Source organism: Sorex fumeus, unplaced genomic scaffold (assembly GCF_029834395.1).
Source record: "Sorex fumeus unplaced genomic scaffold, SorFum_2.1 ptg000006l, whole genome shotgun sequence".
NCBI classification, from domain to species: domain Eukaryota; kingdom Metazoa; phylum Chordata; class Mammalia; order Eulipotyphla; family Soricidae; genus Sorex; species Sorex fumeus.
The window spans coordinates 4242177-4256697 of NW_026606063.1; the positions used below are offsets into that span (position 1 = coordinate 4242177).

General features: G+C 47.4%; 1 protein-coding gene across 4 annotated transcripts in view; it reads right to left on the reverse strand.

Moving 5' to 3' along the window:
- The window catches only part of LTBP1 (latent transforming growth factor beta binding protein 1), a 190680-nt gene that overhangs the window by 70876 nt on the left and 105283 nt on the right, over positions 1–14521 (reverse strand). For all 4 annotated transcript variants that reach the window (XM_056125232.1, XM_056125225.1, XM_056125219.1 and 1 more), the window contains exons 16-18: positions 10024–10146; positions 7756–7878; positions 5316–5438 (exon numbers count right to left, since the gene is read on the reverse strand). In XM_056125232.1, the coding sequence (XP_055981207.1) occupies positions 5316–5438; positions 7756–7878; positions 10024–10146 (369 nt within the window). The remainder of the gene's footprint in view (positions 1–5315; positions 5439–7755; positions 7879–10023; positions 10147–14521) is intronic.

Consider the following 14521-nt stretch of genomic DNA (forward strand, 5'->3'; position numbering starts at 1 on the left):
CTGCAAATTCTGAATGTGTTATTGGCAAACAAGTGTCACCTTTATCTCTCAGACGACCCTTGGTATATCAAGATTTCTAAAAGAATAATATTTTAAGTAAAAATTATATATATGTATATGTGTGTGTAAATAGCTGCTAAATCTCGACTCCCTGCTAATTTCAAGATTTAAAATTGTGATGATACCAAATGGAGATTAAATCCTTGACTCTTGTTTATGAATCTTTGTCAAGAAATATATCCTATACAGAAAAATTTCTTCATCTAGTCATCAAGCCCCAAAGAGATTCAGGCGTTTCCATCATCACAAAGGTTCCATTTTTTTCTTCTCTTAGCATTCTGAGATTCATCCAAATTGCTGTATATTCAGTAACTCTCTCCTCTGAGTGCTAAATAGTGCTACTGTACAACTGTACCACATGAAGAAAAAAAAAGTCATCTCCATTTGGTGAGCACTGGGGCATTTCGGCCATTATAAAGTCTCTAAAGAGGTCAATATTTGAATCTTGGAATAAATGTATTTTCTTAGGGGGCATAAGTCAGAGTCAGATAGCTTTTCAAAAATGGATATATTGGGGGCTGGAGCGATAGCACAGCGGGTAAGGCGTTTGCCTTGCACACAGCCAACATGGCCCACACAGGTTCGATTCCCAGCATCCCATATGGTCCCCCGAGCACCGCCAGGAGCAATTCCTGAGTGCATGAGCCAGGAGTAACCCCTGAGCATCGCCGGGCGTGACCCAAAAAGCAGAAAAAAATGGATATATTGGTTTATATTATCCCTGACGGGGTACGAGAGTTCCAATGACTCCACATTGACTTGACTTGCTCGGCTGCTACTCTAACAGCTGTTGAGTAGGAGATCTGCTGGTTTTAGATTTGTCTCTTTCTCTTTGTTGTGCAGGAAAGTGAGATAGTGAACTGAAAGGAGGGAAAAAAGCACCGTTGGCTATTAGCATGATGTAAATAATCACAACTCAAAAGGTAAAAAGGTAAAAGGCCCTCCCGTTGATCATCAATTTGCTCGAGCGGGCCCAGTAACGTCTCCATTGGAGACTTTGTTGTTACTGTGCCTGGCATATCGAATACTCTCGGTAGCTTGCCGGGCTCTCCGAGAGGGGCGGAGGAATCGAACTCGGGTCGGCCATGTTGGCCGCTTGTAAGGCGAACGCCCTACCGCTGTGCTATAGCACAGCAACTCAAAAAGTGATGAGAATCCCAAGACTAGGAATTTCAGCAACAGAGAAACCTAAAGGGCACCATTGTTTTTACAGCTTATAAGTAACTGGGTAGCAATTAAGACCCAGTTATGGTTGGGTGTAGTTAACTCGGTGAGATCTCTACTGTCAAAAGCAGGAGTTAGATAGTAGATGGGATATAAAGAGACGTGGTGGGGAGCGGAGAGAAAGTCCAGTGGTGAAGGTGCTTGCTTTGCAGGTGGCCAACCCAGGTTCAATTTCCGGTACCCAACCTGGCCCATCCCAAGTCCTGCCAGGAGTGAGCACTCATTGTAGGAGTAAGCCCTAAGCACTGCTGGTTGTGGTCCAAAGAAATAAAAAAGAGACACGGAATTGTCCAATTCCATTATGTAGGCTGTAGAAAGTCTGACTCCTTCGGCAGCTAGGTGACAATCACCCCATCATTCCCCTTCTGAGACTGGCTTCTCAAAGTCATCACTGATCTTAATCTGGTATAATCCCTTGGTCCATATAATTTTTAATTGACTCATCATGCGATACATAATCATAAAGTTATTCATGATGCCTCAGTCATACAATGTTCCAATACCCATACCTTTACCAGTGTACATTTCTGCCGCCCAGTTTTCCTGCACCCCCCAGCCTGCCTCTAAGGCAGACACTTTTGTTCTCTGTCTCTGTCTCTGTCTCTCTCTCTCTTGCATTATGGCTTGCAACACAGATACTGAACGGCCATCATGTATATCTCTTTTCCTTCTTTTAGACTCAGTTCTTGTTCAAAGTGATCATTTCCAATGGTCATTAGCACAATGGGCCTTTCTCTGTCCTTCCTAACTTCCCTCCCCTACAGCTGTGGCCAGCTTCCTACCATGGCTCACAGCTGGCTTAGAAGCTACTTTTGCTCATCACCCCTTCCTCCTGGACTTGCTTTCTTCTCTTAGATTTTGGACTTCCTGCCTCCCAGCCTGCCACTCTTCCTCCCCATGTCTCACAATCCTTCATTTCTAAATGTCCCGGGCTGAGACACCCCCTTTCATTTGAGGGTACATCCATTCCCTTCTTGATAACTGCTCCTGACCCAGACTTGCTGCTGAATTCCAAACACCTTGGTTCAATGGCCTTTCCAAATTCTCCATTGGATCCTATCATAGGCAAGAGAAACTAAAAGTGCCCAGCTGAACCCCTAACCTCTTCCGAAGCCTGCTCTTTGGGGTTCCTGCACCTTCTTCTCCCCCTCAAGAAACCAACACCATCATCTCAGTGAAGCTTCCTGTCTCCTGATTTAGTCTCCACCCTCTCCCAATCAGCATCACATTTACACTGCTACTCTTCACCTAAACATTCACAAACCATGGGTTTCATTGATTTATCTTATTATTAGTTTCCTCACAAACATCAGCCCCAAGGAGCAGGAAGTTTTGTCACTGAGGTTGGCTGCTGCATGTCCTGAGTCCAGAACTGAGTCTGCCACTCCCTTGGCACCCAGTGAATATTCTATTGAAGAAATGCACAAGTCACTCAATGATTCTGTCTTGGAAATCAGTGTCAGAAAGACATGCTGTGACTTCTTCCTCCACTCCTTTGATGTAGTTCACAAAGAAATGAGCAAGAGAGAAGTGCCCAGGAAGAGGGGGTGAGTCATAAATCATCTTCCCAGGCTTCAGCGGAAGGAACTGAAGGGAGGGAGGGGCAGGTGGGAAGCCAACCAATCAGAGAGAGATGGTGCCTGGAGGAAGCCATTCAGAGGGAAGACGACTGGGGTTCTCGACACACTGACACCAGCACATGCCCCCAATGGCTCACACTCCCATGTCATCAGACAGACTATCAGCAGAAATGGTTATAGTGACCAAAATTTCATATTCTGCTTTAGTTTGAGGTCAGTGGATGAATTCAGGATAACCAAGACCCCATCAACAGACCCCAGAGGCTTCTCACTCAGAGGAAGGGCAGAAAGAGCTGGGGGTGGGTGGGTACTTGGACGCTAACTCCAGAAAGCCAGTAGGCATGAGGAACGGGGCGGGGGGGGTGGGGGAATGGGGACACAGGCGTTGACCAGAGTTCCTAGGAGAGAACAGCTTCATAAGTATGGAAGCCAACAAGAAAGATGGCAGCCCCTGCCAGCTGAGAGCAGTCCGTGATCTGCCCCAACTCTTAGTCACAGCTAAATGTTACCGGAGATGGTGTGAGTTAGAAAGCTTAGTGCTAATTTAGTTTCAAAGAGAGGATTTAGTTGCATGGACTGCTGATCTATTTTTAACTCAGAATGCTGGCAAAATTGGCCTTGGCTTTAGGAGACAGGGGCCTGATTAAATTCTCCAAGAAGCATTCTAATGGAACCTAATATGTCTTAAAACAAACAGTGATGACTAAAGACCCAATTGGCTTTGAAAAAAAAAACATTAAAAGAAAAACAAAACAAAACAAAGCAAAAAAACAATGGTTGGGCCAGGGATTGTACAGTGGGTAGTACTTTTGCTTTGCATGTGGCCAACCCGGGTTTGATCCCCAGCACTCCACATGGTTTCCCCGAGTGCTCCTGGAGTTATTCCTGAGTTCAGAGCTAGGAGTCAGCCCTGGGCATTGCAGGGGTGGCCCCAAAACCAAAAATTATATATTTTTTAAGAGGTTCTGTTTTCCTTTTTTGGATTCTTTTTTTAGGTATAAAAAATACATAGAATGAGACTCATACCCAAGGACAATAGAAACAGGGGCCAGGTTTGGGCCATGGTTGGAAGCCTGCCCCAAGAACTGAGGGGAGAAGGCAGTTGGGATAGAGAAGGATACAAGAGTTTCCCACTTTCAACCATCACTGTGACAATCGTGGTTGAAAGGAATCACTCTAGATAGGAGGTGTGTTTTGAAAGTATCACAGCCCCTCAGTATCTGTACTGCAAACCATAATGCCCAAAAGTAGACAGAGAGAGAGAGAGAGAGAGAGAGAGAGAGAGAGAGAGAGAGAGAAGGTGCCTGCCATAGAGACAGATTGAGGGCAGAAAATAGATACTGGTGAAGGAATGGCTGTTAGAACATTGTATGACTGAAGCCCGACCATGAACAGCTTTATAACTATGCATCTCATGGTGATTCAATTTAAAAAATAAGTCTTGGGATTTCTGATAAGGAGACATATATAGACCCCAAAAGCCCAAATAATAGAACAAACACTCTCCTGAAGACCTAGTACCAAGATTTAACCAGGGGTCTGATTTCTCTCTGGACAGGGAATCGAGGCAGAGCTGACACTGACGGTCAGCAAAGGTTTTCAGTGTCTTGCTTCTAGTTACTTCTAGAACAAGTTGTCCCATAACTGCCTTTGGCAATCTGGAATGCCGCCACGTTGGCGCTTTATTTCTTACCTTTATGTTAGAGTTTCCCACATACAAGTTTTCTGACAATCAAATTTCAAGATTTTTATTTCTATTGCTGGTTTGGCCATTTGTTAGCTTTGCAGTAGGTATACTGACTAATTACATGGGTATTTTACAAAAAACAAAACTCTTGAAAGAACATGACCACCTTAGGATAAAGTTCTAGAAGATGCTTTGTTGATTTAATAATAATGTGTATGTGTAAGGCCTCTAAAACTCAATATTGTCCTCCAGAAGCTTCCGCGCCAAGGGTTTGTAGCTGATACGGCTAACAAGACCCAGAGCTGTACATGAGGGAGATCTTTCAGAAACATATTCTGCAAAAATACCTCAAAACTGAATTAAAGTTTGGCTCTTAAAAACATCACTGTGATATGGAATATCTACTTGTATTTACTTATTTGGAATAGTTGGAAGCTTCCCCTGAGTAAATAAGAGTTCAGAACTCTAGACCCGGGCTGGAAAAGTTCATCTGATTCCTCACTCCTATGCTAGCAAAATTCTTTGAAAAAGCAGCCTGCAGCAGAGCAAAGACCAACACACACACACACACACACACACACACACACACACACACACACACACAGACACTTCTTTGCATGACTTGCATGACCATGGGGACAATACTTTGCAGGTTCCTCACGTCCACCATAGCCAACAGATTGAGCTGGAGGCCAGAGGCCGGGCGGAGGGGCGAGCCTCCCTCTGCCTGGTATTGCCCCCCTGAAATGGAAGTCACTTCTCACCTTCACAGCGGTCACCCAGGCCGGAGGCTCTGTAGCCGTGGTTGCAGACACAGCGGAAGGAGCCTTCTGTGTTCCTGCACTGCCCGTTGCTGCAGAGATGGTGGTGTTGGCATTCGTCGATGTCTGGAAGCAACAGAGCAACAAGAGGGTAGCCGTGATCCCAGCTTTGTCTGACGGTTCACGCCAAGGAGGTACAAAACCAATGAGGTTCCTGCTTCCTTAGTATCCATGATGTGAACCAAACTGACCTTCAGTATAAAGTGGGCAACCTCCAGTGGGGAAATCCAGAGGAGCTCAAGGATCGGTGACTTCATTCCATGTTCCCTGGGGGGTGGCCAACACCTGCCCTCACATGTAGAATTGACTCTACTAAGCCTCTTGGATTTCTTTGGGTGACTCAACTGGAACCAGGAATGTCAGGGACACAGGCCTGTATACATCTAGAGCAGGCTTTCAGCAAACTACTGTCCCCATAGCATAGCCACTGACTACAAATAAAGTTTTATTTGAATAGAGCACTGCTTTATTCTTTGGCCCTTTACGGGAAAATATTGCTGGTCAACTGCTGATCAAAACTGTCCTGGCCTGCACACTGATATTTCTTTTTTACAGATCTATCCTTTGGTCCCAGATAACCGGGTTTCCATTCTATTGCCTGCAATAACAAAGATGTTCTGACCATACCAATGCACCCTTCTCTCCTGTCAGCCAATTTGATGCTGCTGAGTTTAACAGAGTTTAACAGAACCCCTCAGGCCCGCTTCCTCGCTGGGAGAGGAGGCATATCATGGGTTGCTTGCCTGACATTACTTGATCTTGGTTGCTACATCTTAAGTTCCCTACAGGTGAGGACTGTGTCTGCCATCTCCTTGCTTGCTATCTGGATGCCCTGGCATTTTCTGATCAGTATTTTCCCATCGCTTTCACGTTGCTGGTTGATTTCACTCTGAGCCTAACATGAAACACTGATCCACTCTGACAGTATTATTCTGTGGGAGCTAACACATGCCTGTTTCCACGGGGATCTGGAACCACCGCCCTCCCCACGCCACAGCACCACGTTCATTATCAGGCATCTGGTACCTTAAATCCGATCGTCCCTATTAATAACCTGCTGGGTGGGTCTGCATGCATCACACTTGTTGCTGTCTGCGAGAGCGTACGGCAATGCATTCTTAGAAGAAGGGACACGATGACATTCTATGACATGTAGACCTCCATCGGGAATTATACTATTGAGTTTTCTATGAACAAGACACTCAATGAATGCTCAGCTAAGTGGCAAGTATGAAGTAATAAAGTATGAGAGATTTTGTTGAATTTAGAAGAAATGGCACACTCGTGTGTGTGTGTGTGTGTGTGTGTGTGTATTCATGTGTGTTCTCACTTTCCTCCCTTTGAGGTTCAGTATTATGATGACTTTCCATGTTCTAGAAAGAGGTACGTGGGGAAGGATAGGGTAATCCTGGTGGATTCCCCTGGCTCTCATACTCCATCTTCAGGAGACCTTTTGCTCAGTCAATATTCAGGGCAGACACACAGACATGGATATGGTTTGTGTCTTTACAGTAAGACGCAAACACAGGTTCTCTTTCAAAATGAGAGACTTTAAAGCAGTGTCTCCTTTATAGATGGAGACCCTGTGCTTATCACAGCAGAACCTTAATACCTCCAAGTTCAAAAAACATCTACTGGGTCAGAGCAATATACAGTGAGTGGCGAGGGCATCTGCCCTGCACGTGGCCAGCCCAGGTTCGATCCCCAGCATCCCATATGGTCCCCTGAGCACTGTCCGAAGTGACTCAGAGTGCAAGGTCAGGAGAATCTCTGAGCATTGCTGGGTATCACCCCCAGACCAAAAACCAAACAACCTCTACCTCCTTAATGGCACAGAAAGGCTTTTCATGTGAAGTTCAATAAAATTTCTTAAATCTCAGGCCAACCCAGCGAGTTTTAAAATCCTCCCCATCACCTCTATGAACAGGACAGACTTTGAAAACTTTCTCTCTCAGGAGAAAGGGGACAAGATCTCAATCGAATCCAACTGGAAAGTTTTCTTCAGTGAGATTGCTTTTAAAGGCAATTAAAAAAAGAAGGGTAAGTCCACACAAAATTCAAGATCATTTCAGGTCACTCCATGATGAAACAGCCAATGGATCTTCTAATAGCTGAAGTTCTGGTGTGTGAAAATTTCAAATGAAGTCTAATGGAATGCATTTTATGTAGTAAGGAATGATAGAACAATCGTTTCTCTTCCTATATACTGATGCCTAGTCACTATCATGAGTGTCCTGTTGGAAAGTCGACCTTTCTCCATCCAGCTGTGCTACTTCCTGTGTAGGTTTCCACCCTTGCTTTCTGGGCCCACAGAGCTATCACCCCGGTCATTTCCAGGCAGGCGTCCTGAGCTGACCCTGCAGTTCATGCCCCACAGTCTTACCTTCACACTGGTCTTTTGCTGCTGACAGCTGGTACCCCTGGCTACAAGTGCACTGGAAGGAGCCCTCGGTGTTTCTGCACTGCCCGTGCAGGCAGAGAGTCCCTTGCTGGCACTCATCAATATCTGTTAAGACCAACAATCACAATGGCTTGAGTTGTCTCATACCCAGAACCAGACCCTCCGCTTGACTCAACATGGAGACCTGTGATCTCCAGTCACGGTCACAAACGTCACCTTCTAAGCACAGAGTGTTGGTTTTGAAACAGAGAAAGGGGCCAACAGGAAGATGCTGTGTTCCTTGCGAGATTTCCTGGGGCTCCTGGAAGTCCCAAGAACACCCCCCCAAAAAAAAACATACAAAGTAATGAGACTGTCTAGAACATCTGTCTAGAACATCAGCCTCCCAGTGTTCTTCATCTAGATCTCAGAGTGCCAAAGTGTAGGACAGGCAAAATCCTGAGGACAGACTTTGGTAAGGAAGAGATATCATGACACACCATCATGTCCTTTGCCATGTCTCTTTCTCTCTCTCTTATGCTTCGAACAGGAACGCAATGTGAGGCATCTGTTTTCATTTTCCGGCATCTCTTCTGTGGTGGTCTTTTGGGCCACATCCAGGAGTGCTCAGAGATTACCCCAGCTCTGTGCTGGGGAATCACTCCTAGTGGGGTACTGGGGACCCTGTGGAGTGCTGGGGATCTAACCCGAGACAGTTGTGTTCCAGGCAAATGAGCTCCATGCTGTACTACTGTGGTGAACCCTCGTTTTTAGTTTTTAACGGTTACTTTTAGCCCTAAGGTTTACAAAGCTGTTCATGTAGGGTTTCGTGCATGAAACACTCTTGCGCACCGTCTCCACTCCACGAGTGTGTCAGCTTCCCACCAGTGACCCAGCAATGCCTCTCCTGTGCCAAGTTTCTACTAAGACCAGTGGAAATTGGTCTTCCGCACTGAAGACCGGTATTTCAATCGAACCCTGCAGAAAAGTCTCTTCCATGGGACGGCTTTTAAAGTAGAAGCTGGTCTCAGTAGTATAGGAAATGCTTACACACGTGGACCTAAAATCTGGCAAATGGAATCCTGTTCAGGAGAGCCCCCCCATACTAGGGGAACCCTCCTATCCTTCCCGCTCCCCCCTTTTTATCCTCTCAAATACAATCGCTTTTGCAAATGGGGGTGGGGAAGGGATCTGACAAATGAGAGACACAAACACATTTACAAGGGAAGAAACAGAAATGCTGAAGAAAATGTATGAAACAAATGTTTAATAGTTGGAAGAGCATCGTGAATTGTTAAAAGAAAGGAACGCAGAAATAATAAATCTTTAAAAAATTAAGGCACATATTCTACTAATTAGAAATTAGTAATCTATCTAAACAGCATTTAAAACCTCTTACCCCAAAACACCATTTTTAAAAAAATAAACAATTCGAAAATCTCAAAAAGATCACTTTCCCAAAGGCTCGGCACAGAACTCTTTTTACATAATAATGAGATTTGGTGGGGGTGGGGGGTGTGGAAGTGAATTCCACATCTGATGAACGGCAAGAAAATGGTGATACAGGGATATATCTGAATATTACACAGCCCTGAAGGATAATATTTGAAAAGGTTCATTAATAAAATGTCTAATATTTCTACTATAAAGCCACAAAAGCCACAAAAATGCCTACTGACTATGCTCTATAAAATATTCATGAAATATTTTCAAGAGCATCTCTTTTGTTTTACTCTTTTGGGCCATATCCAGGAGTGCTCAGGGATTACCCCAGCTAATCAAACAAGATTATGAGCAAGCATTGCTTTTAACCTTTCCATATTTGTTAGTCTGAGGTTTGACTGAAACGCAATTTGCACACCATAGAGGTTATCTATCCAAGTATATACTTTAAAAGTTTGTGGGGCTGGGAAAGAACTCAAATAGTTTGCCAGGGGCACCTCCAGCACCTATCATGGTCCCCCATGGCCCCTTCAAAACCTAACCAACCAACCCACCCAGAGCTTTAGAGGTCTTTAGTATATCCAGGGTCATGTAACAACATGCATTACTTTTTTACCCAGAAACATTTGAAAATAAATGCCTCTGTGGTTTAGAGCTCCTCTGAAAATATGCTGCTTCTCTCCACGGAGCAACAGTCTGCAACTGCAGTGCCTCCGCACTTTCAAAGACTCAGCCAAACCTCACCCAGGGGCATAGGCCGAGAGGATGACCAGTGTGTGTGTGTGTGTATGGGGGGGCTCATCCTGGACCATGCGGGGGCCGCCTCACCTTTACAGTGCTTGCGGTCAGGCGTCGGGGAGTAGCCCCGGTGGCAGGAACACATGTAGGAGCCGTCCAGGTTGGTGCACGTCCCGTTGCGGCAGACTCTGGGATCCAGGCACTCATCCACATCTGGCAGGGCGGGGCACAGCGCCAAGCCCAGGAGAAGGGAAAACAAAGAGGAGGAGGGAAGACGTGAGCACGGTGGCATTTGGCGAAAGATCAAACCAGCAGACCCTTAAAAGGAGACGTCGGTCCTTTACGCTCAACTTTCCAGCGTGCAGGGGAGGAACAGCAGTGCAGCGTGTGAGCATGGGACGGACAGTGTCCGCCTCCGTTTGCCGAGTGTGCAAAGCCACGCTCGAGGGAAACAAACACGCTCCGTGTGGAACGGTGGCGGCGGCTGAGTGGGGGAGCCACGTCCCCATCAAAACAAAACAGTCCCGGGGCTGGAGCCATAATAGTACGGCGAGGAGGGCGTCTGCCTTGCTCACGGCTGACCTGGGTTCAAGTCCCAGCATCCCATATGCTTCCCCCAAGTACCACCAGGAGTAATTCCTGAGTGTAGAGCCAGGAGTAACCCTTGAGCGTCGCTAGGTATGATCAAAAAAGAAAGAAAAAAAAAGGAAGAGAAAACCCAAAAATTCAGTCCCAAGAACCCAACATGTACCAGGGCTGGGGAGCTGGCACAGGGACTAGTGGTGGATGCCCAAGTACACCCCTGGCACTGGATTGTCCCTCAAGCACCACAGGGGCATCCCTGCCAGCTCCCAAGCGCCACCGGGTTGGTCCTGCTGGTCCTGGTCACACGGACGTCTCAGTAGTCATATCCTTGAGCCCTGGTAAGGAACCCCCTGGTCGACTGGCTGAGAGCTATTGGGAATGGCCCGTTTGGGGTACCCCCACCAACAATAGTAGCACGGTAGCACAGTGCTCTGTTTTTCATCGATTTGCTCAAGGGGGCCCCAGTAACGTCTCCATCGTGAGTCTCATTGTTACTATGTTTGGCATATCAAATATGTCACAAGTAGCTTGCCAGGCTTTGCCATGCAGGCAAGATACTCTTGGTAGCTTGCCAGGCTCTCCGAGAGGGGCGGAGGAATGGAGGAATTGAACCCAGCTCGTCCAGGCCGGCTGTGTGCAAGGCAAACGCCCTACCACTGTGCTATCGCTCCAGTCCACCACCAACAGCGAGACAAGGAATCATGGAGGTCTGCAGAGTAGGAACTGGTGAGTTCCACATGACATGTGGGTTCACTGAAACAAACGCTACAACTCGGAAACTAGAGAAACCCTGGAGAAAGTTACAACAGAAAGGCAGAAGCACTCAATACTTGAAGGCAGCCCTGCTTCCGTGTTCGAAAAGCCAACTGAGGCTTGCAACATCGCCTGTTGGGCAGTTTGAAGATAAGCTGCGGGCTGAAGAGTCCAATCAGATAGGAATCCGTTGTTGCTAAGCACTGGATGCCCAGGTCTGGAACCTGGAGCTGCAGCATGTCCAGAGTCAGGGGTGTGTGAGTGTGTGTGTGTGTGTGCGTGTGTGTGTGTGTGTGTGTGTATGCGCACACTGGCACAGGGGTTAGGGGAACAGCCAGCAACAGGCATGGTGGCCTCCACACTCTCCTCACTCTCACAGAACCACTCAGCGGAGTGAACCAAGCCAACTCCGCGGCAACCACACAGCGTGTCCAGTGCCGACGCCGCACCCACGCTCCCGTTGGTGGGTCCCATGTTCCCCAGTAGCTGAAAGCAGACGGGCCAATAGAAGCAGCCGGACGCACGGCAGAGGAGATGGTGGGACAGACCGAGCGTTGCCCTCCCCGTGGAATTCTGGATGGCACCAAGGAAATGGGAGGTGACCTAGAGGGTCTGCTTCAGCTGAACAAGGTACGGACTGACTTCTCTCCTCAGCGGTCTGCACCCGGGGCCCTGATCTACAGGGAGGTAACAGCCAAATCCATCCCCAAGACAAACGTTTTCCTTCAAGCGATACAGAGGCGTCGGCAGTTTATCATTCAGGAGATACTTAGACTTTGCTTTTGCCAGGTGGTCGCGGTGGTTAATGAAGCAGCAGTCGGGTAGGATAAATGAAGAGCAGAGGAGACCTCAGACTGCCAAGCCACGGGTCTGCCTTGAACTATCTAGACAGCCCGAAATGTTTATTCTTCCCTGACTGCAGCTACAGACGCAAGGAACCAGCCCCCCTTCATGTCCGCCAAGGAGTTGTAGATGGAAAATTCTGAGCTGAGTGAGCGCCTGGCCTTCTGAGAGCCTGGACCCTTCAGAACACGACTGTCAGTAAAAAGTCACTGAGGGCTCTGCACAGAAGCGACGTGTCTAGGGCTTACTGGGGAGAAATGCAGAGAGACCAGCTCAGTGCTGTATCCTCAGCTCGGGTCACTCTGCACTGTAGATGCTACTTACAACCCACTGGGTCAGCAGACAGCTGAATGTGACCTCCTATAGGCGCCTGGAGTCTTCAGGATCCAAGGGGGCCTCAACACCTCCACCCGCACCACACACACTGCATTCTTGGTTTTTATAAATAAAATCCTGTTGTTTATCAATTGCTTCGAGCAGGCACCAGTAATGTCTCCTTCATCCTAGCCCTGAGATTTTAAAGTGCCATATTCAAGGCTCTTTCAGGGTTAGGAGAATGAGACCCATGATTGTTACTGGTATTTGGCATATTGGGTACGCCACGGGGAGTTTGCCAGACTCTGCCGTGTGGGCAGGTTACATTCAGTAGCCTGCCAGGTTGTCCAAAGTAGGAATGAGATAATAAGATGTTGTGCAGCCACAAATGCAGCCGCGTGCTTCCAGGAGCTGAGTTTTGTAGTCTCTGGGTCTTGGCCATTAATGGGATTACATGGTGCCAGGGAGTCAGTTGGTGGATGTGACCCCTGCTTACTGGAAGATGGAGGATCTGGGTGGAGGATGCTCAGCCCCGATCCGAGCAGGCTTGGAGATCTCAGCCCCGCGACCCGCATGCCTTTGTTCCTCTGCCGGTACCTTCATGCGTGCGGAGAGTGGTCTCAGCATGGTGGTGGCTGGTTCTGGAGGTCTTTGGCTGCCGGAGCTCTGCTCGGGGCAGGGAGGGAAACTCAACCCACCCCCTCCAAGGGGCCCCGGCGAGGACAGCCATGCGTGAGGGCAGGAGACTCCATTTAGACACCATGGTTTACGAAGTTGTTCATAATAAAGTTGTGATGGGCTTTTGATGGTCCAGCACCAATCCCACCATGAGTGACCGTCCCTCCACTACTTCCTTGTTTTCCCCAACATCCTCCTCTTCACTATATCCTATAACATATAACATTACTGCTCCAATACCCGGATTGGAAACGTGGGTGTCTCCCTCTCTAGATTGTTTACCCTCTTTCCCTGACTACAAATTATTACCAAGTCCTCCGCATCTCTCTTCCAAATCATTCTCAACACATCACTTTATTTCATGTCTAATACCACCAGTTGTAGTTACTGGTTTTGGCATATCGAATACACCATTCTCTCTTATTTCGCTCCACTTCAAGTCCGGCCCTCTCTAACCTACTTCCAGCCTGCGGGCAGAGGAATCTGTCAGAAACACAAAAGTTGATCAGGGTGTTATTCCTCTAATTAAAAAAATTTCTGACACAGATGTGCTGGACCCTGGTAAGGGTATCAGAAATCATGGCACCCACAGTCCTTATTAACACCTTCAGGCTTCAATTCCATAGAAAACAGGGAAGTCTCTCCACAAAGACCACCCCTAGCTCCTTACCTCTGTGGCAGAATGTGCAATAACCATCTCTGGCTTTACGTCTGGGAGATTTTATCTTACTCTCAAGAGGGTAGGTCTCTTGAGCTGGAGTGATAGTCTAGTGGGTAGGGCCCTTGCCTTGCATGTGGTCAATCTGAGTTTGATCCCCTGTACCCCACAGGGACCCCTGAGCACAACCAGGAGTGGTTCCTGAGTGCAGAGCTAGGAGTAACCCCTAAGTATTGCCAGGGGTGTCCCCCAAAAAATAGAGAGAAAGAGAGAGAGAGACAGAGAACAGGTCTCATAAACATATCCTTACAACAGATGCATATATGATTCAAAGGCAACATTTATCCAGAACAAAGCTGGGAAAACAGTCTGGAGACTCCCAGAGATAAATTTGCTACTGGGTTTCTTAATGATCTGGCACTTGCCCTTCTGTAAATTAAATGGGTCACAGACAGGAAGTACTCAGAGGGTTACGAGGCTGGTGCCATGGGGGTGAGCAGGCCAAAGGTTCATTGTGAGCCCATACCGCTGTTACTGCCCCAGCCTAAATGGGTCCTTCTTAGGACACTTGCACAGATGCCCAGTTGGAAACTTCTCGGCTCCCGCAGGCTTCTCTGGGACACTTCCCCGAGCCCAGAAATAGCAGCATAGGCTGGCATGCATGACCTAGGCGAACCCCAGCTCCAAGCGGCAAATTCCTTTGCGAAAAGTTTCACCTCATCATCGGAAGCCTGAGGTCTGCGAGTTCTCTCTCGG